Raw genomic sequence first — 26,999 nt, forward strand, 5'->3', positions numbered from 1 at the left:
AAATGAAGGCTCTATAATTATTATCATAGGTGTATTTTAAATGATAGAGACAAAATATCAACCATAAATCCAGAAAAAACACATTAAACAAATGCTGTAAATGAAAGCAGAGTTCCGCCTAAAAAAATTAAAAGTCAGCAGCTACAAAAAGTGTAGCTGCTGACTTTTAATAATCAGACACTTACCTATGTGGGCGTACGAAGCCCCGCTCCTCCCCCCTCCTCTCCACGGTGCCAGCATCGCTACTGTGGGCGCCCGGCTTTGGCTTCACAGCCGGGCGCGTACTGCGCATGCACAAACTGCACTGCCTGCTGTGATTGGCCGGGTAATCTTCTGGGACCTGTGACATGTCCCAAAATGTTGCAGGGAGGGACAGGGGAGAGGGGAACTTCCCTCCGGGAGGAAGTGAGAGCTGGATGCCTCTTAAAAAAGGGTTTCCGCCCCCCCCCCAAAAAATAACATGTCAAATGTCAGGGGGTCACCGTCACTTAAAGCGGAAGTGAAATTTTTGGGTGGAACGCTTTAAGTTGCAATTCAGTGAGTAAAATAAATATTTGATCCCCAAGCAAAACATGACTTAGTACTTGGTGGAGAAACCCGTGTTGGCAAGCGCAGAGGTCAGACGTTTCTTGTAGTTGGTTTGCACACATCTCAGGAGGAATTTTGGTCCACTCTTCTTTACAGATCTTCTCTAATTTCTTAAGGTTTCTTGGTTGTCTCTTGGCATCTCAAAGTTTCAGCCCCCTCCATAAATTTTCTATAGCCTTAAGGTCTGGAGACTGAATAGGCCACTCCATGACCTTAACGTGCTTCTTCTTGAGCCATTGCCTTGTTGCCTTGGCTGTTTGTTTTGGGTCATTGTCATGCAATGGAAGACCCATCCATGACCCATCTTCAGTGTTCTGGCTGAGGGAAGAAGGTTCTCATCCAAGATTTTACAATATCAGCCAGAACACTAAAGATGGGTCATGGGTGGGTCTTTCAGCATGACAATGACCCAAAACATTCCGCCAAGGCAACAAACTCCCCGGGGATCATAGTAACTAAAAACAGCCTAATAACTTACCAGACTGTACCAATTTCACCCAGAAGGAGCAAACTAAGTTGATTAGCAACATCTACATTCTATGCTGGAGAATACCATTGTGTACCAAGGGGAGAGCTATGCTAGGAACAACCACCATGGTTGGATCATACCACTTTTTGTGTGTGTGTGTGTGGGGGGGGATGTGTGAATAAGCTTCCCTGTCATTATGTTGTCTGACAGACTGTATTATTGTCATCTAAACATGTCTTACCAGACTGTACTGGGGAGATCTACTCTCTGTCTCCCCAGTCATTATGTTGCCTAGCAACAGCCCAAATAGTGTACGAGACCGTGCCATTGTTTTCAGAAATGAGGGGGGGAGTGTTATTAGAAAAAAAACAGACATTTTCTTTTGTAACAATACTTTGTGCTCAGCAACATGGTGCCTAGAGAACGAGAGGTTGAAGGAGAGAGCAATGGAGGGGGTGAAAGATGGAGCAATGGAGGGGGTGAAGGATGGAGGAGGGGTGAAGGAGGGAGCAAGGGTAGGGGTGAAGGAGTGATGAAGGGGGTAAAAGATGGAGCAATGGAGGGGGTGAAAGATGGAAGGGATGGAGAGATGGATAGAGAAATAATGAAAGAGGGTGAAGGTGGGACCTTCGGAGGGGGCAAAGGAGAGAGCAGTGGAGGGGGTGAAGGAGGTAGTAATTGAGGGGGTGAAGAAGGGAGTAATAGAGGGAATGAGGGAGGAAGCGATGGAGGTGGTGAAAGAGGGAGCAATGGAGGAAATGAAGACGGTAGTAATGGAAGTGGGGGGTTAGGTAGGTGAAGGGGGTGAAAGATGGAGCAATTGAGGGGGTGAAAGATGGAGGAGGGGTGAAGGAGAGAGCAATGGTGGGGGTGAAGGTGCAATGGAGGAGGTGAAAGATGGAGTGATGAAGGGGGTAAAAGATGGAGCAATGGAGGGGGTGAAAGATGGAAGGGATGGAGAGATGGATAGAGAAAAAATGAGTGGGTGAAGGCGGGAGCAATGGAGGGGGCAAAGGAGAGAGCAGTGGATGGGGTAAGGGGGTAGTAATGGAGGGGGTGAAGAAGGGAGTAATAGAGGGAATGAGGGAGGAAGCAATGGAGGAAATTAAGATGTTAGCAATGGAAGGTGGGGGGGGGTTAGGTAGGGAGCAACAGAGAGAATAAATGAGGGAACGCTGTAGGAGGCAAGGAGGGAGCAATGGAGGGGGCAAAACAGGGAGAAATGAAGGGTGAGTGGGCAATGGAGGGGTGGGAGTATAACAGTGATTCCAAAAACTGAATTATCAAGTCGTGATTCTAAGAAAAGTCAAACACTTACTAAAAATGTAAAAAGGATCATTGTTTTATAGCCTGAACCCTCTACTAAAAAGAAGTCTACTATCACTGACATTCTTCTGATAATACCAGCTACCCTCTGTGTCTTTGGCTTCTATATTTTCTGAGTCAATAACTCTAAAAAAACCTTTGGGCCCAAAGGGAATAAGGGGTAGGGGATTATTATGGTGCCACAGTAAGTCAGTACCAATATACAGGGTGGGCCATTTATATAGATCCACCCGGGTGGGCCATTTATATGGATACACCTTAATAAAATGGGAATGGTTGGTGATATTAACTTCCTGTTTGTTGCACATTAGTATATGTAAGGGGGGAAACTTTTCAAGATGGGTGGTGACCATGGTGGCCATTTTGAAGTCGGCCATTTTGAATCCAACTTTTGTTTTTGGTGTATCCATATAAATGGCCCACCCTGTATAATAAGAATTTTATAATTTGTTTTATTAATTACATAGAAATAATTAAAACAAATAATTTGGGCCCATTTCACATATTCCTAACCCCAGCAATATATATATATATATTTTTACATTTTGGTCATTTTGGATGGAGTTGGGGAAAAGCTAACATTTTTGCCAGGCTAATATTTCTCTCTGTGACTCAATTGGGGGTGCTTTCTCTCATTTTCTAGGACATCTACACAAGAGAAAGGGGGTGAGGTACTGTAGTCACCAAGGCATGAAGGCATGGGCAGCAGTGAACACATTTTAAGTAATTCTAACACTTCTAAATAAGTGTTTACAATAGACTTCAAATCACTTTCTGCCCTAAAAGAAAGTGAGGGTGAATCTCTCCAATGGAATCATGGATGACATTAAAAACCTGACCGAGGCTCTAAAAGCTGGTGAAAGGAAAATAGGAACAAAAATTAAATTGTTGCATCTAATGACCAATAAATATTCTCATTTTATTTCTTAGAAAATAAAGGATTAAACCTGATTAGTCACTATGGGCAAAAATACTTCCTTTGTTCACATGTTTATTGTCTTTGTTTTTTATATATAGTTGCCTTTAGCATTGGTACGTCATTGTTCTTGAATCCCAGTAGTCATTGTGGGCCAGATTCTCAAAAACGAGCCTATCTATAGGCGGGCCTACCGTATCTCAGATACACTACGCCGCCGTAACTTAGTGAGGCAGGTCCCGTATTCTCAAAGAACTTGCGGCCAAAGTTACGGCGGTGAAGTGTAACTGTGCCGACGTAAGCCCGCGTAATTCAAAGTAGGCTAGTGTGGGCGTGTTTTATGTTAATCTTTCGTGACCCGACGTGATTGACGTTTTTAACGAACGGCGCATGTGCCGTCCGTGAACGTTTTCCAGTGCGCATGCTCAAAATTATGCTGCAAATAGTCAATGCTTTCGACGTAAACGTAAATTACGTCCAGCCCCATTCACGGATGACTTACGCAAACAACGTAAAACACGACGCTGTTCGTACGTTTCCGACGTCCATACCTAACATGACTTACCCCTGCTTTATGAGGGGTAACTTTACGCCGGCGTATGTCTTACGTAAACGACGTATCTTGCTACGCCGGGCGCACGTACGTTCGTGAATCGGCGTATCTAGCTCATTAGCTTATTCGACGTGTAAATCTACAGAAGCGCCACCTAGCGGCCAGCTTAAATTTGCAACTAAGATACGACGGCGTAAGAGACTTACGCCGCTTGTATCTTAGCCGAATTTATGCGTAACTGATTCTAAGAATCAGCCGCATAGATACGACTGCTCTCATTCGGACTTACAACGGCGTACATGGCGCTACGCCGTCGTAAGTCCTTAGAGAATCTGGGCCTGTGTGTCTGTCCTGGGACACCACATGTTAGTTTATCTGAGATCAGAAGTGACAAATGATCATTACTATCAGTGTGAAATTGCACATGTTGGTTTCAGTGTCTTCTCTGGTTTATCTCTAGGCCAAATATTGGACCTTCATCTTCAGAGGTGAACTCAGCCACTCAGGATGAAGAGCAGAAGACAGACAGGACTGACTTCGATTCTGCAGAACACATGGAACTCCCACTTGTTGGATCCACAGCAGTGTTACAAGACATCGCTGATCCTGGGGTATCTCATGAGGACCCATCTAGTGCAGAAGCAAATATAACTGATGTTTCCAGTGACAGATCTGTATTGGAAGCCCTCACTTCAGACACAGCTCTGCAAGAACATCAACACAGTGTGCAAGAAGATGGGCTTCATGTAGACACAACTGATGAGAAGGACGAGGCTGTGGACAATAAGGTGAACAATGCGGGTATGACAGACGATGATGGGGTACAGGCTGCTGAAGACCCCGAATCTGAGGCTACAGAACCTCCTTCCTCTGGGAAAGAGACAGTTACTGGCATGGAGATAGAGCAAGAAATCAACCAGGAACAAGATGAAGAACCTGAGACATTGACTCTGACATCTGACCAACACTTGGTAGAAGACATAAATGATCAAGTTCACGCAACCACTGAGAACAGAAAGGACGAGGCAGCTGAACAACCCATTATAGAGGATAGAAGTGAGCAGACAGCTATGGTTACTGGACAGAATGATGTAGTGGACATTGCTGAACAGGTGGCCCAGACCACTGGACACTCTAAGGCAGAAGAGACCAGTGACCAGACAGCAGAGACAACTAATCAGCCTGCTATAGATAACTCCGGTGAACAGATCACTGTTACGGAGGAAACTGAGGAACAAAAAAATGAGAATAATGGAGACCAACCAACTTCTGGTACTGTCCTAGATGAAGAAAGAGCAGGAGAGGAGGTAATGTCTAAACTGTTAAACGTCATAACTTTGTATGCACCTTGGGTCTAAGGCAGGGGCGGACTGACAACTCATGGGGCCCCCGGCAATAGGAGATTATGGGACCCCCGAGCAATTGGAGATTATGGCCCCCCCCACAGGCAATAGGAGAATGGTCAGTCCCGCCCCTGGTCTAAGGCTAACTATTCACTTTATTTGCACTTACTCTTTAAAGTCAAACTCTAGCCAAAGCTTATTACTTAGTTTTGGAGGGAATGAGGAAGGATTCAAGCCTCCTTTAGATTTTAATTGCCATCTGCCATCTTCATTGTGAAGCTAAGGTCGAGAACTTGTTAGCATAACCTCAAACTAGCACAAGGAAAGTTCAAGAGTAACATAATAAAGTGTTATTTTAAAGAGTACCGGTCTCGGCTACATGTGAATTGAGTTTGGTGGTCTCAGCCCGGCTCCCAGTGGGTGTGCTATGCGAGGTAAGCCTGCGCTTAGTACGCCCACCCCCCTCCCACAAAAACCACCACACTTACACACGCACTTGAAATTGGGTTAACATGCACGCACTTTGACCACGCGGTCTCTAAAAAGAGAGGCGAAGGACTAACGGGGGTGGTTGAGTGGGCTAGATCCTCTCACTCCCTTATAGGGAGTCCCTCTGCCCCGTTGGGCTTCAAAGCGGAGCAGGTAGGGCGGGCTGTGTGGGAGGACCCCCTCACACACCCACCATTGCCACCCGGGGCATGGAGAAAGGTGGCAGATTGCCTCTGGGGAGGCCTGCCTACTCCCAACTCCTGCAGTCCGGCTCCTCTCTCGAGTACACGCACAAAATACACACAAAAAAAAAAAATATATATATATAAAGAGTATCGGATGCCTGAAACAGACTTCTGGCAAAGTTAGAACAATAATAAGTAAATGTAAAGTCGTCCTTAAGGCAGAAGTTTTTTTACTTTAAAGGGGTTGTAAAGGTAAAAATGTTTTTTCCTAAATAGCTTCCTTTACCTTAGTGCAGTCCTCCTTCACTTACCTCATCCTTCGATTTTGCTTTTAAATGTCCTTATTTCTTCTGAGAAATCCTCACTTCCTGTTCTTCTGTCTGTAACTCCACACAGTAATGCAAGGCTTTCTCCCTGGTGTGGAGTGTCTTGCTCGCCCCCTCCCCTGGAATACAGGAGAGTCAAGACGCCCACTAACACACAGCTCCTTTCTCTATCTGCAACATAGAGAGCGTCCTGACTCTCCTGTAGTCCAAGGGAGGGGGCGAGCACGACACTCCACACCAGGGAGAAAGCCTCACATTACAGAAGAACAGGAAGTGAGCTCTAAGAGCTGATTGGAAGGAAGGGACAGCACACAGAAACAGAGCTGAGGCTGTCAATGACCCGGAGATCCCGTCCCTGTCATCTTTCATTTATGAAGAAAGAAAGTGTCAGGATCCATGAATCAGACTGAGACAGAAGTGCAGTAAAAATTACACTTTTAATAAAATGGTAAAATGGTACGAACAGAGAAAACATAGTCAAAACATAGCCAGGGTTCGGTAACCAAAGCAGGTACTGTAGTCGTGACAAGCCAGTAAAACAGGAATCCAGAGATCAGCGTAGTAGATTCAGTACACAGGATCAGGAACCAGAAAGGAAGTCAGCCAGGCAAAAGTCTTTAACAGGAAAACACAGCAAAGAGTATCCGGATATGTTGACCAAGCAAAGGCACGGGAGATCTGATACAGGCAGTTTAAATAGGCAGCAGGGCTAGCTAACGAGCAGGAAATGAAGACCAGATGAGTCACTGTGGAGGGAAGAGAAGTACTGGCAATTAACTGACAACTGAGTACAGAGCTCTGAGAAGGAAGGGCTGAGCCCAGCCCTCACAGAAAGCAGCAGACAGAAATGACACTCAGTACTGTTAATTGAGACAAGTACACACTATGGGATATGCCTTGTTCATATTTCACGTCTGAGGTTTACAACCAATATAAAAGATTTTGGACTCTTCTTTGGCCAGCACATGTCATCGAGAATACAAGTGCGTCAGTAAAAATTCCTGACAAGTCTGGTGCCAAATTACCACTGAGACTGGTGTCACAAATTCCCCTTATCATATGGAAGAGGCTTCCTCTGAACGGCATGTCTCCCACTCAGCTCTGAAGGCTGCCGAAGCTCATCTTCCAAAAAAAAACGTTTTTTTTCTTAAATAGGGACAAATAAGAAAAAGTGATTCAGCAAATGGCCAAATGCTTTCAGTTGAGATTCAGAGTGTTTTGTGTATCAGTTTTTATATTTTGTATGTTCTTTTGAAACTTCTCAGCCAACTGAGTAAAAATCTCAATCCCTAAAATCCCTAAAATCTAATAGCTATCAGTATCAGTAGATACGGCGTCGTAACTCTGAATCTACGCCGTCGTAAATGTAAGCGTATTTTGGAAACCAGATACGCTTAAATTAGGCTAAGATACGAGCGGCGTAAGTCTCCTACACCGTCGTATCTAGGGTGCATATTTACGCTGGCCGCTAGGTGGCGCTTCCATTGTTTTCCGCGTCGAATATGCAAATGAGCAAGATATGCCGATTCACGAACGTACGTGCGCCCGTCGCAATTAGTTACGCCGTTTATGTAACAGATACGCCGACGTAAAGATAAAGCTGCTCCCTAGGTGGCGCAGCCCATGCAAGGTATGGACGTCGGAACAAGCCTATCTTTTTACGTTGCTTGCGTAAGTCGTACGCGAATGGGGCTGTGCGTAAGTTACGTTCACGTCGTAGGCAGTGTTCGACGTATCTTAGGCATTCTATCCGACGCATGCGCACTGGGATAAGTCCACGGACGGCGCATGCGCTGTTCGTTGATAACGTAATTTACGTGGTATCGTGCTTCATTTCCCTAAAACACGCCCACCTCTTCCTCATTTGAATTAGGCGCGCTTACGCCGGCACATTTACGCTACGCCGCTGTAACTTAGGACGCAAGTGCTTTGTGAATACAGCACTTGCCTCTCTAACTTGCGGCGGCGCAGCGTAAATACCATACGCTACGCCCGCACAAAGTTACGCTGCCCTACCTGAATCTGGCCATAAATATACAACAAAATAAAAGATAGGCTGCAAACCAAAACATTGTGTTCCCGCAACTAAAAAACTGGTGTAAATTGGTTGCACCTAACCATACAACAATATGCATTTAAATATGAACAGCCAGTGACATAAGTGATGAAAAAACAAATAAACAAAATCAAGTGTATATAAAGTGAGAAAACAAAGTTCATGTGCAATTATACCTTCCACATGTGCATTCCTTTACAGATGTGATCCTTATATTATACATAGCAGAATACATATTGGCCTAAATTGATGAAGAAAAAAAATGTTTTACATTTTTTTATTGGATGTGTTTTATTGCAGAAAGTAAAAAATATTGTTTTATTTTTTTTCAAAATTGTCTGTCTTTTTTTGATTATAGCCTAAAAAATAAAAAACCACAGAGGTGATCAAATACCACCAAAAGAAAGCTCTATTTCTGGGGAAAAAGGACATCAATTTTATTTGAGTACAGTGTCTCACGACCGTGCAATTGTCAGTTAAAGCAACGCAGTGCCGTATCGCAAAAAATGGCCTGGTCAGAAAGGGGGTAAAACCTTCCAGAGCTAAAGTGGTTAATGATTACTTTTATATCAGCCTGCAGTTTAGGTTTAAAGACCCCCTCTCACCCAAAGACCCGTACAATTTTAGGAGGGGGAGGCAGGGTTTGATTCTTGCTGCGTCTGCTATGAAACCAGCACTCGGAAATTCCTACCGTGTGTATGCTCCATCTGATTTTTCCAGTCGGAATTTTCGCCAACAAAAATTTGAGAGCAGGTTCTCAAATTTTCAGACGGAAAAAATTTCAATCGGAAATTCCAATCGTCTGTAGCAATTCCGACGCGCAAAATTCCGAAGCATGCTCGGAAACAATTTGACGCATGCTCGGAAGCATTGAACTTAACTTTCTCGGCTCGTCGTAGTGTTGTACGTCACCGCTTTCTTGACGGTCGAAAGTTTAGACAACTTTTGTGTGACTGTGTGTATGCAAGCCAAGCTTGAGCGGAAATCAGTCGGAAAAAACATCCAAGGTGCTTGGAATTAAAAAAATACATTTAGCAATGTATTCATGAACTCATGAATTATATCTGCTTGGAGTTCAACTTTTTTAATTGAAATTTAAAAAAACATGCCAAAATGTGTGTCAAATCTAAAAATGACACCCAATATCTAAGAAAAGCTGACCCAAAAAACAAACTGAGCACAAAATGATCAAGCCTCACTGAGCTCCGACCTCCTGTAAGTGCGTCTCCTGTGACGGTGGGTTCGTTAGAGAAACCAAGAGAGTGTCGGAGGGTGATGGCTCTGTGGCTGCCTCGGCTCCGCTCTGCACTTTCATACTTTTTCTGCTTTCCGCTTCTTTACCGCTTATGTAACAAGCAATATGTCGGCGGCATTTTGGAGACACGGCGGCGTTACTTTTCCTGGTTATTAATTTAATTGGCAGCTGAGGGAATTGAAGCCGTGAGAGACAGCTAAATTTGGAAGAAGTGTTGCATGATTGTAGCTGTGTGTTTGGAACATATTGAGGGAGGGCATGACAAGCTGTCAGTAAGCGGGAGGTTACAGCGACAGAAGCGGGATAGAGGATAAAGATTTCTGTGCAACTTTCACGTATCTCTGAGGATTCAGCCCCGGGGGCCTATTGTCATGGCTCATCCAATCGGCTCTTGCATAGAACGGTTCTCTTTATTATACATTAAAAATAACTGACCTTGTTTTATAAAGTGTTTGCAGGATCTGTTTGTTGTTCGTAGCAACCGGATTCATTATTCCAGCGCAGCGCAAGGAACTGCGAATGACATTAATGAGGCTCATTGCGCTTTTCTTTTCCTTTTAGCACTGCTCACCTCATTCTGCTTTATTTGGAATAAAACCTACCAGTCTGATTTCAAATTTGGCGTTTTATAGCAACTCTGTTTAACCACTTGCTTACTGGGCACATATACCCCCCTCCTGACCAGGTGAAATTTCAGCTTCCGGCACTGCGTCGCTTTAACTGACAATTGCGCGGTCGTGCGACCTGGCTCCCAAACAAAATAGACGTCCTTTTTTCCCCACAAGTAGAGCTTTCTTTTGGTGGCATTTGATCACCTCTGCGGTTTTTATTTTTGTGCTATAAACAAAAAAGAGCGACAATTTTGAAAAAAAATACAATATTTTTTACTTGTTGCTATAATAAATATCCCAATTTTTTTTAAAAAAATAAAACATTTTCTCAGTCTAGGCCGATACGTATTCTTCTACATATTTTTGGTAAAAAAAAATAATCGCAATAAGCGACTGGTTTGCGCAAAAGTTATAGCGCCTACAAAATAGGGGACAGAATTATTATTTTTTATTATTTTTTTTTACTAGTAATGGCGGCGATCTGCGAATTTTATTGGGACGGCGACATTATGGCGGACACATCGGACACTTTTGACACATTTTGGCATCATTCACATTTATACTGCAATCAGTGCTATAAATATGCACTAATTACCGTATTTATCGGCGTATACCGCGCACTTTTTTGCCCTGAAAATCAGGGCAAAATCGTGGGTGCGCGATATACACCGATACCCGCTTTCCCGCGCCGAGTTTGAATACTGCGCCGACATATACCGAGCGCAGTACACTTGTGTATAGTCGGGCAGTCTCGGCTCCTCCCGCGCTCACGTCCTGGACGTACAGGACGTCAGCGCGAGAGTAACCGAGCCTGCCCGACCATACACGAGTGTACTGCGCTCTGTATATGTCGGCGCAGTATTAAAACTCGGCGTGGGAAACGAGCGGGGAGGACGCGAGGACGCCGCAGAAGGACGCCAGACACGACGAAGAGGACACCCGAAGCCGCAGACAGACGCCGGACCCGACGAAGAGGACACCCGAAGCCGTAGACGCACGCCGCAGACCTGACGAAGAGGACACCCGAAGCCGCAGACGGACGCCGGACCCGACGAGGCCGCCGATGGACGCCGCGCAAGACACCAAAACTGTAAGTACAAAAAAATATTTTTTCCACAGGAATGTCAGGCAACTTTAGGGGTGCGCACTATACGCGGGAGCGCGCTATACCCCAATAAATACGGTACTGTATAAATGTGACTGGCATTGAAGAAGTTAACACTAGGGGGTGAGGAAGGGGTTAAATGTGTACCCTATATAGTGTTCTAACTGTGGGGGAAGGGGGGTGACTGGGAGAGGTGACCGATCTGTTACCCTATGTACAAGAGACACAGATTGGTCTCCTCTTTTTTCAACCCGATTCTCGTTAAGCCGGCCTTGCCTACACACGATCGTGAACAAAAAAAATGCTCGAGCAAAGCGCGGTGACGTACAACACGTACGACGGCACTATAAAGGGGAAGTTCCATTCGGATGGCGCCACCCTTTTGGCTGCTTTTGCTGATCTCGTGTTAGTAAAAGTTTGATGAGAGACGATTCACGCTTTTAAGTCTTCGTGCTTTTCTGTCTGTTACAGCGTGATGAATGTGCTATCTCCATTACGAACGCTACTTTTACCAGAACGAGCGCTCCCGTCTCATAACTTGCTTCTGAGCATGTGCGTTTTTTTTTCACGACGTTAAAGCCTACACACGACCATTTTTTACGACGTGAAAAATAGAGCATGTTCTAAATTTTTAATGCCCCCTCAGACCACTGTCCAGAGCACAGTGTACATTACAGGCCTCCCCCCAGCATACCTCCCAACTTTTCAACTTCAGAATGAGGGACAAATGAGCATACCTCCCAACGAAGTTGTTGAGCGGGGGGGGGGGGGGAATTCCGTGGATCGGAGTTGTTGAGCGGGGGGGTTTATCTCCAATAGCGGGACCGCGGGATATTTATCGCCAATCGCGGGACTGCAGGATTTACCACCAATCACAGGACCGCGGGATTAACCGCGACTCGTGGGACAGTCCCGCAAAATCCGGGACGGTTGGGAGGTATACCCCGGACCACCATCCAGAGCACTGCATAGTCCCTCAGTCTGTACAATCCCCCCCAGTCTGCACAATTACCCCAGTCTGTACATTCCCCTCTCCCCCAGTCTCCACAATCCCCCCAGTCTGCACAACCCCCCAGTTTGTACAATCCCCCCTCCCCCCAGTATGCACAATCCCCCCTATCTGCACAAACCACCCCAGTCTGCACAACCCCCACAGTTTGTACAATCTCCCCTCCCCAATCTGCAAAATCCCCCCTCCCCCTATCTGCACAATCCCCCCAGTTTGTACAATCCCCCCACACTGAACCATCCCCCCCCCCAGTCTGCACAGGGGGGAGAATAAAATGAGAAGGAAAAGAAGAGACAAAACAAAGAGGTCGGGTGAGAAAGGAGGGTTTTTCACAGAGCAGATGGCTCACTCACCAATTCTGCCTCCCCTCTCAGGCTGGAGTGTGGGCAGGGGGCACGAAGGAGGCTGGAGTGTGGGCGGGGTTAGGCGGACACCAATTTGAGGCGGAGTGTCGGATTGAACAGGCGGCAGAATGAGGGAGCAGCTAGGAAGTGCTGATGGGACAGGCAACAGAGGCGATACAGCTAGATCCCTGGGCGGCCGGCCAGAGCTAAAATGTCAGGGAAGCCGGAAGTGATCACTGCCTGAGATTCTGTGTTCCTGCAAAGCAGGGATTCAAATTAATCTCTTTCCATAGTAAAAGCACCTCACATAGTAAACACAGACTAGGCACATTTAACCCTTTGATCGCCCCTGATGTCAACCCCTTTACAGCCAGTGGGCTGGATTCAGGTACGACTTGCGCCCTCTTACGGAGGCGCAGCGTACCGTTTTGACGCTGCGCCTCTGTAAATTACGTGCGCTACGCTTCATTCACGAAGCAGTAGCTCCGTAATTTGCGTGTGTGCTCCCTAAAACAGCCCGGCGTAAGGGCGTGTAATTTAAATGATCCCGTAGGGGGCGTGGATCATTTAAATTAGGCTCGTTCCCGCGCCGAACGTAGTGCGCATGCTCCGTCGGGAAACTTTCCCGACGTGCATTGCAGCAAATGACGTCGCAAGGACGTCATTTGCTTCAACGTGAACGTAAATGGCGTCCAGCGCCATTCACGATTCACTTACGCAAACGACGTAATTTTCAAACATCGCGACGCGGGAACGACGGGTATACTTAGCTTTGGCTGCCCCTGCTAATAGCAGAAGCAGCCTTATGCGGAACCCGACGAACGCAAACGACGTAAAATGCGTACACAGGGCGCGCGTAGGGTTGTGAATCGGCGTGAGTATGCAATTTGCATACTCTACGCTGACCACTACAGGAACGCCACCTAGCGGCCATCGTAAGAATGCAGCCTACGATACGACGGCATTGGAGCCTTATGCCAGTCATATCTTAGGCTGCAGTCGGCATAACGAGCATTGTGAATACAGAAAAGTCGTTACGCCGGCGCAACTAAGCAATTGCGCTGCGTAACTATGGTTACGCAGACGCAATTGCTTACTGAATCCACCCCACTGTCATTAGTACAGTGGCATTAGTAAAATGTAATCATGCACGTCATTTAAAGTCCCATTACCCTCTTGCTTAGTACAGTGACAGTGCATATTTTTAGCACCGATCACTGTATTAGTGTCAAAAGTATCAGTTAGTATCGGATTTCCCCGCCGCAATTTCGCTGTCTTGCTATAAGTTGCTGATCACCGCAGCACAGTAGTACATGTTAGAGCTATATAAATGTATAATATTAATAGTGTGTGAGTGTGGTGGGGACATTAAAATGTTACTGTGCCATGAAAAAAAAATATTAAAAGCCAGCAGCTACAAATACTGCAGCTGCTGACTTTTAATATTAGGACACTTACCTGTCCTGGAGTCCAGCGCCGTCCGCAGCAGAGGACGAGCGATCGCTCATCACTCTGCTGCTCTCCCCGCCATCCTCGGTGAGGGAACCAGGAAGTGAAGCGCTCCGGCTTCAGTACCCGGTTCCCTACGGCGCATGCGCGAGTTGCGCTGCTCCGCTGTGCTCTGGGAGCCGAGTGTTGCCAGAGCACAACGAGGGGAGGACGGGAGGTGACGTTCTGCCCGCAGTTTACCCGAAACTGTGTGCCCGGAAGTGGGTGCAAATACCTGTCTTTAGACAGGTATCTGCACCCCCCTCCCCCCTGAAAGGTGTCAGATGTGACACCGGAGGGGGGGAGGGTTCCGATCAGCGTGAGTTCCACTTTAGGGTGGAGCTCCGCTTTAATCGCTTTGTCTATGACTGGCTTTAGAATGTAGGGTTTCCTATGATTTATTTATTTTCCTGAAGCCAAGCCCCTGAGACCCCAGGGCAGCATTAAAGGGCCCCCAACCCTGTAGCTGTTCTATGGCTTCTGTCACCTGCTCAGAATTCCTTGCCCTGAGTTGAATTGTCCCAGGAATTCTTATCCAGTGCTGCTTTGTCTCTGATCTGTATACATCTATATGTGTCATTCATTGGCTTCCTCCCCCTATTAGCACATTCTGCCGTAGCGTGCATGAATTTCCATAATTAGTGATTGGTGTGATATAAGAGGCTGCTGCTTTCACGCTACACTCCCACATGCTAATAGTGTGCCAGCGTTACACGTGGAGTAGGAGCAGAGAAATTGGAGGAGGAAAGAACTGTCTACAATCATGATGAGCAGCCCAAAAGATGAAGAGGAGCAGTAAAGCACAGTCACTGTACAGTACTGCCAGCAGACACAAGAATGGTCAATCAAAGCCCTAACTGTATGGTATATAGTTTGCAGTTTGTATTATAAACAATTTACTTTTACTTCAAACTAAAATACATGTTTGACTTTTTTATCCTTTTTTTTGCATCTCAGTGGCCCAGCTTCTCTCAGCGCCATGCACTCGCTCCAGCATCAGCTGCACATCATTGATTCCAACTGGCTTCCTAATAGTGACGTGTGTGCAAACCAAGCCGGTGTGTGTCTGCAGCGCTGCATGCGGCCTCCACCTTGTGGCAGGGGGACAACACAGTAGAGCTGCACGATTCTGGCTAAAATAAGAATCACAATTTTTTTGATTAGAGTAAATAACACACGACCGGATCTATCCGCTGGGATTTATCCGCGGATCAGTTCCAGCGGATAGATCCGGTCGTGTGTAGGCCCGAGCGGACAATTTTCGGCAGACATTTGTCCAGCCGACGGATTCCCAGCGGATAAAAATTTCTTAGCATGCTAATAAATCTATCCGCTGGAATCCTGTCCCTCGGACTTATCCGGTCGTCTGTACAGACTCACCGGATCAGTCCGTCCGATCCCCATCCCTCGCATGCGTCAGAATGATTTGGCGCATGCGTGGAAGAATTTACCTTCCAGCGTCGCGCAAAAAAAAAAAAAAAAAGCAGCATACTGCAGATGTTAGCAGTATGCTGGAACTAATGTCAGAAAGTTGATTTGGGGGTGAACTCCCGCTTTAACTTTAAAAAGCCAATAAAGACGTAGATGAACGAGTTTGGGGTGGAGGAACTTGACTGGCCTGTACGGTGTTCTGACCCCAACCCGATAGAACACCTATGGAATAAATTAGAGACTGCGAGCCAGACCTTCTCGTCCAACATCAGTGCCTGACCTCACAAATGTGCTTCTGGAAGAATGGTCATACATTCCCATAGACACACTCCTAAACCTTGTGGACGGCCTTCCCAGAAGAGTTGAAGCTGTTATAGCTGCAAAGGGAGGGCCAACTCAATAATGAACCCTATGGACCAATGCCATTAAAGTTCATATGCGTGTAAAGGCAGGGGTCTCCAAACCATGGTACTCCAGTTCAGGAACTACATTTCCCATCATGCCTGTGAATGTCCGAGTTTTTCAATGCCTCATGGGATGTGTAGTTCCGCAACAGCTGGAGGGTTGTAGTTTGGAGATCCCTGGCAGGCGTCCCAATACTTTTGAAAATATAATGTATGTGTAAATGAAGCCAAAAATTGTCCACTTATGTCAACATCGGGGAACCTTCCTGAGATGTTCGGGAAAAGGGAATAGCCGCTCCAGGTGGGAACCCGGATGAATATCCTCCGTTGCAGACAGCTCAGGTGCAGGCAATGCACTTAGCAAAGCAGGAACTAAGATTGTCTGTGGACAGCCGCACCCTGAACAAATTGTAGCCTTTTATTAAAAGAAGGACAGCACTACAAGTCACAGCAAAATAAAATAAAACCTCACAGTTGATGCGTTTGAAATCATTCAAAACATGACAGCTCGACTGATAACAGGGAAAAAACCCTGGGAACCAATCACCCCATCCCTGAGATCCCTCCATTGGCTGCCCATAAAGGACCGAGTGGCTTTCAAGGCCTTATGCCTAATGCACAAATGTGTACACGGAAGCGCGCCCTTATATTTAAGGGAGAAAATAAAACAACAAAACCCAAATCGAGTTCTTAGATCAACTAACCAAAAATGATTACAAATTCCCAAAGCCCGATATAAGACCAAAGGAGAACGTAGTTTTTCAGTTCAAGGACCTCGACTATGGAACGCTTTACCAACTAACATCCGAATGGAAATTGATCACCTGGCCTTCAGAAAAAAACTAAGGGCCAGATTCACGTAGAATCGCGGTGGCGTAACGTATCGCAGATACGTTACACCGCCGCAAGTTTTCATCGCAAGTGCCTGATTCACCAAGCCCTTGCGTGAAAAATTACGCCTCCGGCGTAAGCCCGCGTAATTCAAAGGGGGGTGTGCCATTTAAATTAGGCGCGCTCCAGCGCCGGACCTACTGCGCATGCTCTGTTTTGAAATTCCCGCCGTGCTTTGCGCGAAGTGACGTCATTTTTTCGAATGGCGACGTGCGTAGCGTACTTTCGCATTCCCAGACATCTTACGCAAGAAAATAATTTTTAAAATTTTGACGCGGGAACGACGGCCATACTTTATACAGCACATACGTGTGCTGTGTAAAGCTAGGGCAGGTAAAACGACGACTAAAATTGCGACGGGAAACTAGTCTAGCGACAACGTACCGAACGCGAAAAACCGTTGTGGATCGCCGTAACTGCTAATTTGCATACCCGACGCTGGAATACGACGCAAACTCCACCCAGCGGCGGCCGCGGTATTGCATCCTAAGATCCGACAGTGTAAAACAATTACACCTGTCGGATCTAAGGGCTCAACTGATTCATAGAATCAGTTACGCATAGTTAGAAACAGAGATACGACGGAGTATCTGAGATACTCCGTCGTATCTCCGCTGTGAATCTGGCCCTAAAGACTTATCTATTCTGAGGGTCAAACTGAAGGAAAATGGATGCCAAGCGCCTTGCGGCGATTCAGTTCGCATTTGTAGCGCTATATAAGTAATTCACTCACTCACATAGCTATGACTAAGCACTAGTTTCAGTGCGAAACGCGTCAGAGGTCAGGTTTTATTTTATTTTGCTGTGACTTGTAGTGCTGTCCTTCTTTTAATAAAAGGCTACAATTTGTTCACCAAGAACCTGCGCCCTAAGTTACGGCGGCGTAGCCTAAATCTGCCGGCGTAAGCGTGCCTAATTCAAATTGTGAAGAGATGGGCGTGTTTTATGCAAATAAAACATGACCCCACGTAAATTACGTTTTTGACTAACGGCGCATGCGCCGTCCGTGAACGTAACCCAGTGCGCATGCTCCAAATTAACCCGCAAAAAGCCAATGCTTTCGACGTGAACGTAATTTACGCCGGAAAAAACATAACGTAAACGACGTAAAAAAATGCGCTGGGCGGACGTACGTTTCTGAAACGGCGTATCTACCTAATTTGCATATTCCTTGTGTAAATCTACGGAAGCGCCAGCTAGCGGCCAGCGTAAATATGCAGCCTAAGATACGACGGTGTAAGAGACTTACGCCGGTCGGATCTTAGGCTTCGTACAGACGACCGAACATATCTGCTGAAACTGGTCCGCGGACCAGTTTCAGCAGACATGTTCGGTCGTGTGTACAGCCGACCGGACAGGTTTGCAGCGGACATTTGTCCAGCCGACCGTTTTGCGGCGGACAAATGTTTCTTAGCATGCTAAGAAACATGTCCGCTGGAATCCTGTCCGTCGGAACATGTTCGGTCATCTGTACAGACTCACCAGACACGTCCGATCGGCCGTCATCCCTCGCATGCGTCGAAGTGATTTGACGCATGCGTGGAAGCTTTGAACTTCCAGGGCCGCCCACGTCGCGGCGTCATCATCGCGGTGACGGCGCGGCCACGTCCCCGCGTATTGTTTACGCGTGGATTTCTGTCTGATGGTGTGTACAACCATCAGACAGAAATCTCCCAGCGGACATGTCCGATGAAAACGGTCCGGCGGATTGTCCGCTGGTGTGTACGAGGCCTTAGGGAAATCTATGCGTAACTGATTCTACGAATCAGGCGCATAGATACGACCCCGCACACTCAGAGTTACGACGGCGGATCCGGAGATAGGCTGTCGGAACTCCTATCTGAATCCGGACCGATGTCTTGTATTGTACTAATAAAATCCAAAAAACAACCAAAGCGATGCCGTCAAAATGAAGTGAACAACAGAAAAAAGGTGGCTGACATGTTTCACATCATGTGATGCTTACTCGTAGCTAAAAAAGAGGCTGCATGAGAACAGCAGTACCAAGATGCAACAAAGGATTCAAAAAAGGAGAAAATAATATTTCATAAAAAAAATAATAATAATAATAATGGCAGTTGTTTTTAATACACAGTGCCACCTCCAAGTAAGGGTAAGATCTATTTGAGTAAAGTCATGGGCTCACTCATACAACTCCCAGATCAATAGTCCAATTATTGTGAATTGCTGAGGAAGTCCGTGAACACATGATGCTGGTGGGTAGGAGGCTCTTTGCGTCCCCAAATGAATTTCGCTCTCAGGAACACACAGAGGCACTTGGTCCTCAGTTCCTCCTTCGGATTACACATCACCAGCATCCTCTCCTCCAAGCGCCTCTTCTGAATGATGTGAATTTAATGACAGCGCTGCCAAAAAGAGCCTGACTTGTAGAGCGCACTCTGTTCACCTTGCCAGCTTCGATCCCTGCACGCCTGCCAGCCATGGACTGCTGTCAAGTACGTAAGCCTCATCTCTAATGACCTGTAATGAATCTCTAATGACCTGTAATGATATAGGTGCTGTCCCTCCTATACCTACTGATCACTTAGGGATAGTTCCAGCAATCCTGAGAACCTAACCTCCTAAACCTCTAGATTCTAGGAGACTTGGTGCGGCTTATGCCCTGTTAATTGCCAATAATTTTGTTGCTGTGGTTAGTAGCATGTGTGGGAGTTTCTGGCATGGAAGTGAATTACAGTGAGAAGCTGCACACAATGTACCGATTGCTATGTGAATAGGGGAATTGTGTGTACTTTCTGCTTCACCTTATCTCCATATTGCTGGAAATTAGGAAATGCTCCACTGGAAAGATGGATTTTATAGAACAGGGAGAGATCTGTCCATTATTGTCACTCTTTCATTTTATTTTGGGTTTATGATTATTTTTTTTTAGGAAAGTTTTTGGAATCCATACAGATTTTGGGAACGGGAGCTTTGTAACTGGAGTGGGGATTAGGGAGGGGTAACATTGGATTTACAGGGAGTATTAGTGTTTAGTAAAGATAATGTATCTATGATTGGTAAGAACAGTGTAATTGTGAGAGAGATGTCAGCGGATGTAGGAAGGGTATCAGTGGATGTACAAGGGTATCAGTGAATGTACAGGGATTTTAGTGGATGTACAGGGGTATCAGTGGATGCACAGGGGTATTAGTGGATGCACAGGGGTATTAGTGGATGCACAGGGTTATTAGTGGATGCACAGGGTTATTAGTGGATGTACAGGGTTATCAGTGGATGTACAGGGGTATCAGTGTATGTACATGGGTATCAGTGTATGTACAGGGATTTTAGTGGATGTACAGGGGTATCAGTGGATGCACAGGGGTATTAGTGGATGTACAGGGATATCAATGGATGTACATGGGTATTAGTGGATGTACAGGGGTATCAGTGGATGCACAGGGTTATTAGTGGATGCACAGGGTTATTAGTGGATGCACAGGGTTATTCGTGGATGCACAGGGTTATTAGTGGATGTACAGGGTTATCAGTGGATGTACAGGGGTATCAGTGTATCTACTGGGATATCAGTGGATGTACTGGGGTATCAGTGGATGTACTGGGGTATCAGTGGATGTACAGGGTTATTAGTGGATGTACAGGGTTATCAGTGGATGTACAGGGTTATTAGTGGATGTAAGAAGGGTATTGGTGCATGTACAGAGGTATCAATGGATGTATGAGGGGTATCAGTGGATGTATGAGGGGTATCAGTGGATGTATGAGGGGTATCAGTGGATGTATGAGGGGTCTCTGCAGAATTACAGAGGTATCAGTGGGTGTATTGGGGATATCAGTGGATGTCGGAGGGGTATCAGTAGAGTTACACGGATGTCAGTGGATGCACATGGGGTATTAGTAGAAGTACAGGGGTAACAGTGGATTGTACAGCGGTATCAGTGGAGTTACAGGTTTATCAGTTCATGTACGAGGGACATCAGGTTATAAATGGTTTTATGAGGGGAACCAGTGAATGTATAGGGATATCAGTGGAAGTAGGAGGGGTATCATTGGATGTACAAGAGGTATCATTGGATGTACGAGGGATATCAGTGGATGTGCAGGGGTATCAGTGGATGTAGGAGGGGTGTCATTGGATGTACAAGAGGTATCATTGGATGTACGAGGAGTATCAGTGGATGTACAGGGTAATCAGTGGATGTAGGGGGGGTATCATTGGATGTACAAGAGGTATCATTGGATGTACGAGGGATATCAGTGGATGTGCAGGGGTATCAGTGGATGTAGGAGGGGTGTCATTGGATGTACAAGAGGTATCATTGGATGTACGAGGGGTATCAGTGGATGTACAGGGTAATCAGTGGATGTAGGGGGGGTATCATTGGATGTACAAGAGGTATCATTGGATGTACGAGGGATATCAGTGGATGTACAGGGGTATCAGTGGATGTAGGAGGGGTATCATTAAATGTACAACAGGTATCATTGGATGTACGAGGGGTATCAGTGGATGTACAGGGGAATCAGTGGATGTTTAAAGGGGTGGATGTAGGAGGGATATCAGTAGAGTTACAACAGATATCAGTGGATGTACAAGGTTTATCAGAGGATGTATGAGGGGTATTAGGATGTGCAAGGGGTAACAGTTAATGAGCAAGAATATCAGTGTATGTATGAGGGATATCAGTGGATGTACAGGGGTATCAGTGGATGTAGGAGGGTATTAGTAGGGGTACAGGGGTATCAGTGAATGTATGAGGCATATCAGAGGATATACAGGGGTGTCAGTGAATGTATGAGGCATATCGGAGGATGTACAGGGGTGTCAGTGGATGTAGGAGGGATATCAGTAGAGTTACAACAGATATCAGTGGATGTACATGGTTTATCAGAGGATGTATGAGGGGTATTAGGATGTGCAAGGGGTAACAGTTAATGAGCAAGAGTATCAGTGAATGTACAAGGGGTTTTAGTGGTCGTACAGTAGGTATCAATGGATGTACGGGGGAGGGGGGCATCAGTGAATGTACATGGACTATTAGTGGATGCACTTGAGATATCAGTGGATGTACATGAGATATCAATAATTGAATAAAGCAGTGGGACTAATAAAGAGGACATCAGTATGTACTGTACAAGTAGTATCAGTGGATGTGAAGGGGGTAAAATGGACATACTGGAGGTATCACTGGATGCATCGGGGGTATTAGTGGATATACAGGTGTATTAATGAATATACAGGGGTATCAATGATTGGTAAACGTGGTGTGATTGTGGGAGAGGGCATCAGCAGATGCACAGGGTTATTCGTTTTTTTTTTTTTGTTAGAGCAGTGGGGTTCAGGAAGGGATGCCAGTTGGCGTCAGTGGGTAGTAAGTATTGATGAAGGTATTGTGATTTCACAAGGGGAGGCAGTGGATGTACAGGTGTATCAGTGGATGTGTAGCTAATATCAGTGGATGTGTAGCTAATATCAGTGGATGTACAAGGGTATCAATAAATGTACAGTAAAAATCAGTGCATGTACAGTGGGTATTGGTGGATGTACAGTGGGTATCAGTGGATGGTCAGGGGTATCAGTGGATGGTCAGGGGTATCAGTGGATGGTCAGGGGTATCAGTGGATGGTCAGGGGTATCAGTGGATGGTCTGGGGTAGCGATGGATGTACAGGGGTTTCAGTGGATGAACAGAGGTATCAATGTTTGTTAAGAGTGGTGTAATTTGGGCAGAGGGTATGAGAGGATACACAGGGGTTAAGTGATATGTAAGAGCATCAGGATTTAGGGAGGGGTATTGATGTACAGTATATACAGAGGGATTTAGCTGTCGGTGAGGGTATTGTGATTTAAGGAAGAGTTATCAGTGAATTTACAGAGGTTATCAGTGATTAGTAAGAGAAATATGACTAGGAGAGGAGTATGATTAGATGTACAGGGGGTATCAGGGATTGTAACAAATATGGAACTAAGGTCAAGTACTGAGAGATGCACAGGGGGTATCAGTGGATGGTCTGGGGTAGCGGTGGATGTACAAGGGTATCAGTAGATGTACAGGGGTAGCAGTGAGTGTACAGGGGTATCAGTGGATGGTCAGGGGTAGCAGTGAGTGTACAGGGGTATCAGTGGATAGTCAGGGGTAGCAGTGAGTGTACAGGGGTATCAGTGGATGGTCAGAGGTAGCGGTGGATGTACAAGGGTATCAGTGGATGGTCAGGGGTAGCGGTGAATGTACAAGGGAATCAGTAGATGTACAGGCGTAGCAGTGAGTGTACAGGGGTATCAGTGGATGGTCAGGGGTAGCGGTGGGTGTACAGGGGTATTAGTGGAAGGTCAGGGGTAGCTGTGGTTGTACAGGGGTATTAGTGGAAGGTCAGGGGTAGTGGTGGGTGTACAGGGGTATCAGTGGATGGTCAGGGGTAGCGGTGGGTGTACAGGGGTATTAGTGGAAGGTCAGGGGTAGCGGTGGGTGTACAGGGGTATTAGTGGAAGGTCAGGGGTAGTGGTGGGTGTACAGGGTTATCAGTGGATGGTCAGGGGTAGCGGTGGGTGTACAGGGGTATTAGTGGAAGGTCAGGGGTAGCGGTGGATGTACAGGGGGTACAGGAAGAGTTATCAGTAAATGTATAGGGGTGTCAGTGATTAGTAAGAGAAATATGACTAGGATAGGAGTATGATTGAATGTACAGGGGGTATCAGGGATTGTAATAATTATGGAACTATGGTGGAGTATTGAGAGATGCATAGAAGGTATCAGTGGATGTACAGAGGGTAATAATGATTTGTATGAGAACTATAACTTAGGGAGGAGTTTCAGTGGATCTACAGAGGTTATTAGTGATTGGTGTGATTAGCAGAAAGGTATCAGCAGAAGTACATGATGTATCGGTCATTAGTGAGAGGATATTGTGATTTATGGAGGCATGTCAGAGATTGCACTGGGGGGTTAGCAGAATGGGGAACAAAAGGTTTCAGTGATTGGTAAGAGCAGTGGGATTTTGGGATGGGTATCAGTAAGTGTATGGGGGTCTCAATGATTGGTTAGAGCAGTGCGATTTTTGGGATGATGGGTATCATTAAGTGTTTGGGGGTCTCATTGATTGGTAGGAGCAGTGGGATTTGGGGATGGGTATCAGTAAGTGTTTGGGGGTCTCATTGATTGGTAAGAGCAGTGGGATTTGGAGATGGTTATTACTAAGTGTATGGGGGTCTCAGTGATTGGTAAGAGCAGTGGGATTTGGGGATAGGTATGAGTAAGTGTATGGGGGTCTCAGTGATTGGCCCCATGTAAATGACACACGTTACGAACGGCGCATGCGCCCGCATGCTCAGTATCACGCCGAATTTTCAAAGTAAATTACGCCCGCTCAATGCTTAGTCGACGTAACCTACCCCCAGCCCCATTCACGGACGACTTACGCAAACAACGTAAAATACGACGCTGTTCGTACGTTTCCGACATTCATACCTAACATGACTTACCCCTGCTTTAGGAGGGGTAACTTTACGCTGGTCCGACACCTTACGTAAACGACGTATATTGATATGCCGGGCGCACGTACGTTCTTGAATCGGCGTATCTAGCTCATTTGCATATTCAACACGGAAATATAAGGAAGCGCCCTTAGCGGCCAGCGTAAATATGCACCCCAAGATACGACGGCGTAAAAGACTTACGCCGCTCGTATCTAGGCAACAGTGAGGCGTATCTGATTCTATGAATCAGGCGCAGAGATGAGACGCCTCACACTCTGGAGATACGCTGTCGTAACTCCTTTGTGAATCCGGGCCAAAGTGTTTTACCGCCAGCCCGGCATGCTTGAGAGTTGCCAGCGGCTCGCCATACACAATTTCTACACTTCCTGAAAGCCCACAATGAAACTGGTGAATGTTCGGACTTTTGCCTAAATTACACATACCGACAGTACAAATTCTAGATTCTATTTTTGAGCTCTGGAGGATATAAGGGGCACTCTGGATGCACTAAGGGGGCATGCTGAAGGACATAAGGAGCTCTCTGGAGGCTCCAAGGGGGCACTCTTGAGTATGTAAGGGGGCACTTTTTTACCACTATTTTAGTACCTCCTTTTGTACCCCCTTACATCCTCCAAAATACCCCCCCCCTAGTAAGAGTAAGGTGTCAGGCTACAAGAGTAAAGGGCCCCAGGATCAGTGGCAAGGGTCCCATTACCGATAGAAAGGACCCTGGGAACAGTTGGAACGGACATGGGACCAGTGGCAAGGGCTCTAGGACCAGTGGCAAGAGCTCCAGGACCACTGGAAAGGGCTCCAGGGTGGGGTCAGGGGGGCTCTTCCTGGTTTCTTGCACCGGGGGGCCCAGTAGGTACTAGTTATGCCTCTGGGAATAGCATCATAAACCTGAAATGTGTTACATTGCATTTTTGGTGCATTTTCCTGCATGACAACAGACATTTCCTACTAGCAACATCAACATTTTCCAAAAAACGCACATGAAAAAACACCACACCAGAAAACACGCTGAAAAAACGCATCAACTGCACATGCATAGATGACAGTAAAAAAATATTATCACATATCATCCAAACATGAAAAGGGTTTTGGCTTTAGATAGATATGCACTGGAAATACACATATGTGACCTGTATGACCTGCCGGGAAGTACAGTCAGATCCTTATCTGCAGCAGCATCACTTGGTCAAAAACATACCCCAGCCTGCTGATTGGACAATGACAGAGCAGCAACAGCACAGTGTCATTACTCAACCCTCTATTCCCATCAGCATATGTGCAATCTAGCTGACCTGATTGGCTCCTGGTGCTGCTTCTCTCTCCCCCAGTCCTGCTGTGAGCTTTTGGTCAGAAATTCCGACCGTGTATAGGCTCCATCAGACTATTCCTGTCGGAATTTCCGCCAACAAAAATTTGAGAGCTGGTTCTCAAATTTTCCGACTGAAAAAATTCCAGTTCTAAATTCCCGATCGTCTGTAGCAATTCCGACGCGCAAAATTCCGACGCATGCTTGGAAACAATTCGACGCATGCTCGGAAGCATTGAACTTAATTTTCTCGGCTCGTCGTAGTGTTGTACGTCACCGCGTTCTTGACGGTCGAAAGTTCAGAGAACTTTTGTGTGACCGTGTGTATGCAAGCCAAGCTTGAGAAGAATTCCCGTCGGAAAAATCATCCAAGGTTTTTCCAACGGAAAATTTGATCGTGTGTACGTGGCATTACACTAACTACATTTAAAAATACATTAAATGATTTGGGTTTTTATTAATACAGTATCAGCCTGTTAAAAATGTAACCCGCCACTTCTGACAACCAGGGATTCCCTTATTGTGGAAGGATTTCCTCTCATTTCCTGTTTTGGTTATGGGACAGGAAGTGAAGAAGAATCTCCACAATGGGACACAAATTGACAAAAAAAGCAACTGACAGATTAAAGCCCTCCTTTATAATTTTCCCTCAGTTCTATGGTAACATATACTCTGTGGGGTAGATTCAGATAGATTAGCGGATCTTTAGATCCGCGTAATCTATGTGATTTACGATCCGCCGGCGCAAGTTTGAGAGGCTAGTGCTGTATTCAGAAAGCACTTACCTCAAAACTTGCGGCGGCGTATCGTAAATCCCCCGGCGGAATTCAAATTCCGCGGCTAGGGGGAGTGTAGTATTTAAATCAGGCGCTTCCCCGCGCCGATCGAACTGCGCATGCGCCGCCGGCTAAATTTCCCAGTGTGCATTGCTTCAAATGACGTCGCTAGGACGTCATTGGTTTCGGCGTGAGCGTAACTTGCGTCCGGCCGTATTCTGAATCGACTTACGCAAACAACGTAAAAATTCAAAACTCGGCGCGGGAACGACGGCCATACTTAACATAGGATACCCCTCACATAGCAGGGGTAACTATACGCCGGAAAAAGCCGAACGCAAGCGACGTAAAAAAAAAAACGACGGGCGGGCGTTCGTTTCTGAATTGGCGGCTTTGCTAATTTCATATTCGTCGCGTATACAAACCGAAGCGCCACCTAGCGGCCGGCCGGGAATTGCAGCCTAAGATCCGACGGTGTAAGTCACTTACACCTGTCGGATCTTAGGGGGATCTATGCGGAACCTGATTCTATGAATCAGCCGCATAGATCCGACCGTCGGACTCAGAGATACGACAGCGTATCAGGAGATACGCCGTCGTATCTCATATCTGAATCCGGGCCAGTATTTTTCTGATGGCTCCATGGTGGGTTGGCAACATCCGCTTTCTTGCCCTT

The 26,999-nt window shown here is 46.2% G+C and overlaps 1 protein-coding gene across 2 annotated transcripts in view; it reads left to right on the top strand.

Annotated features, from left to right (window-relative positions):
- The window catches only part of LOC120915560 (titin-like), an 81,752-nt gene that overhangs the window by 33,538 nt on the left and 21,215 nt on the right, over positions 1 to 26,999 (top strand). For both annotated transcript variants that reach the window (XM_040326145.1, XM_040326146.1), the window contains one exon: positions 4,313 to 5,159. In XM_040326145.1, the coding sequence (XP_040182079.1) occupies positions 4,313 to 5,159 (847 nt within the window). The remainder of the gene's footprint in view (positions 1 to 4,312; positions 5,160 to 26,999) is intronic.

This window comes from Rana temporaria, chromosome 10 (genome assembly GCF_905171775.1).
Source record: "Rana temporaria chromosome 10, aRanTem1.1, whole genome shotgun sequence".
Classification (NCBI taxonomy): domain Eukaryota; kingdom Metazoa; phylum Chordata; class Amphibia; order Anura; family Ranidae; genus Rana; species Rana temporaria.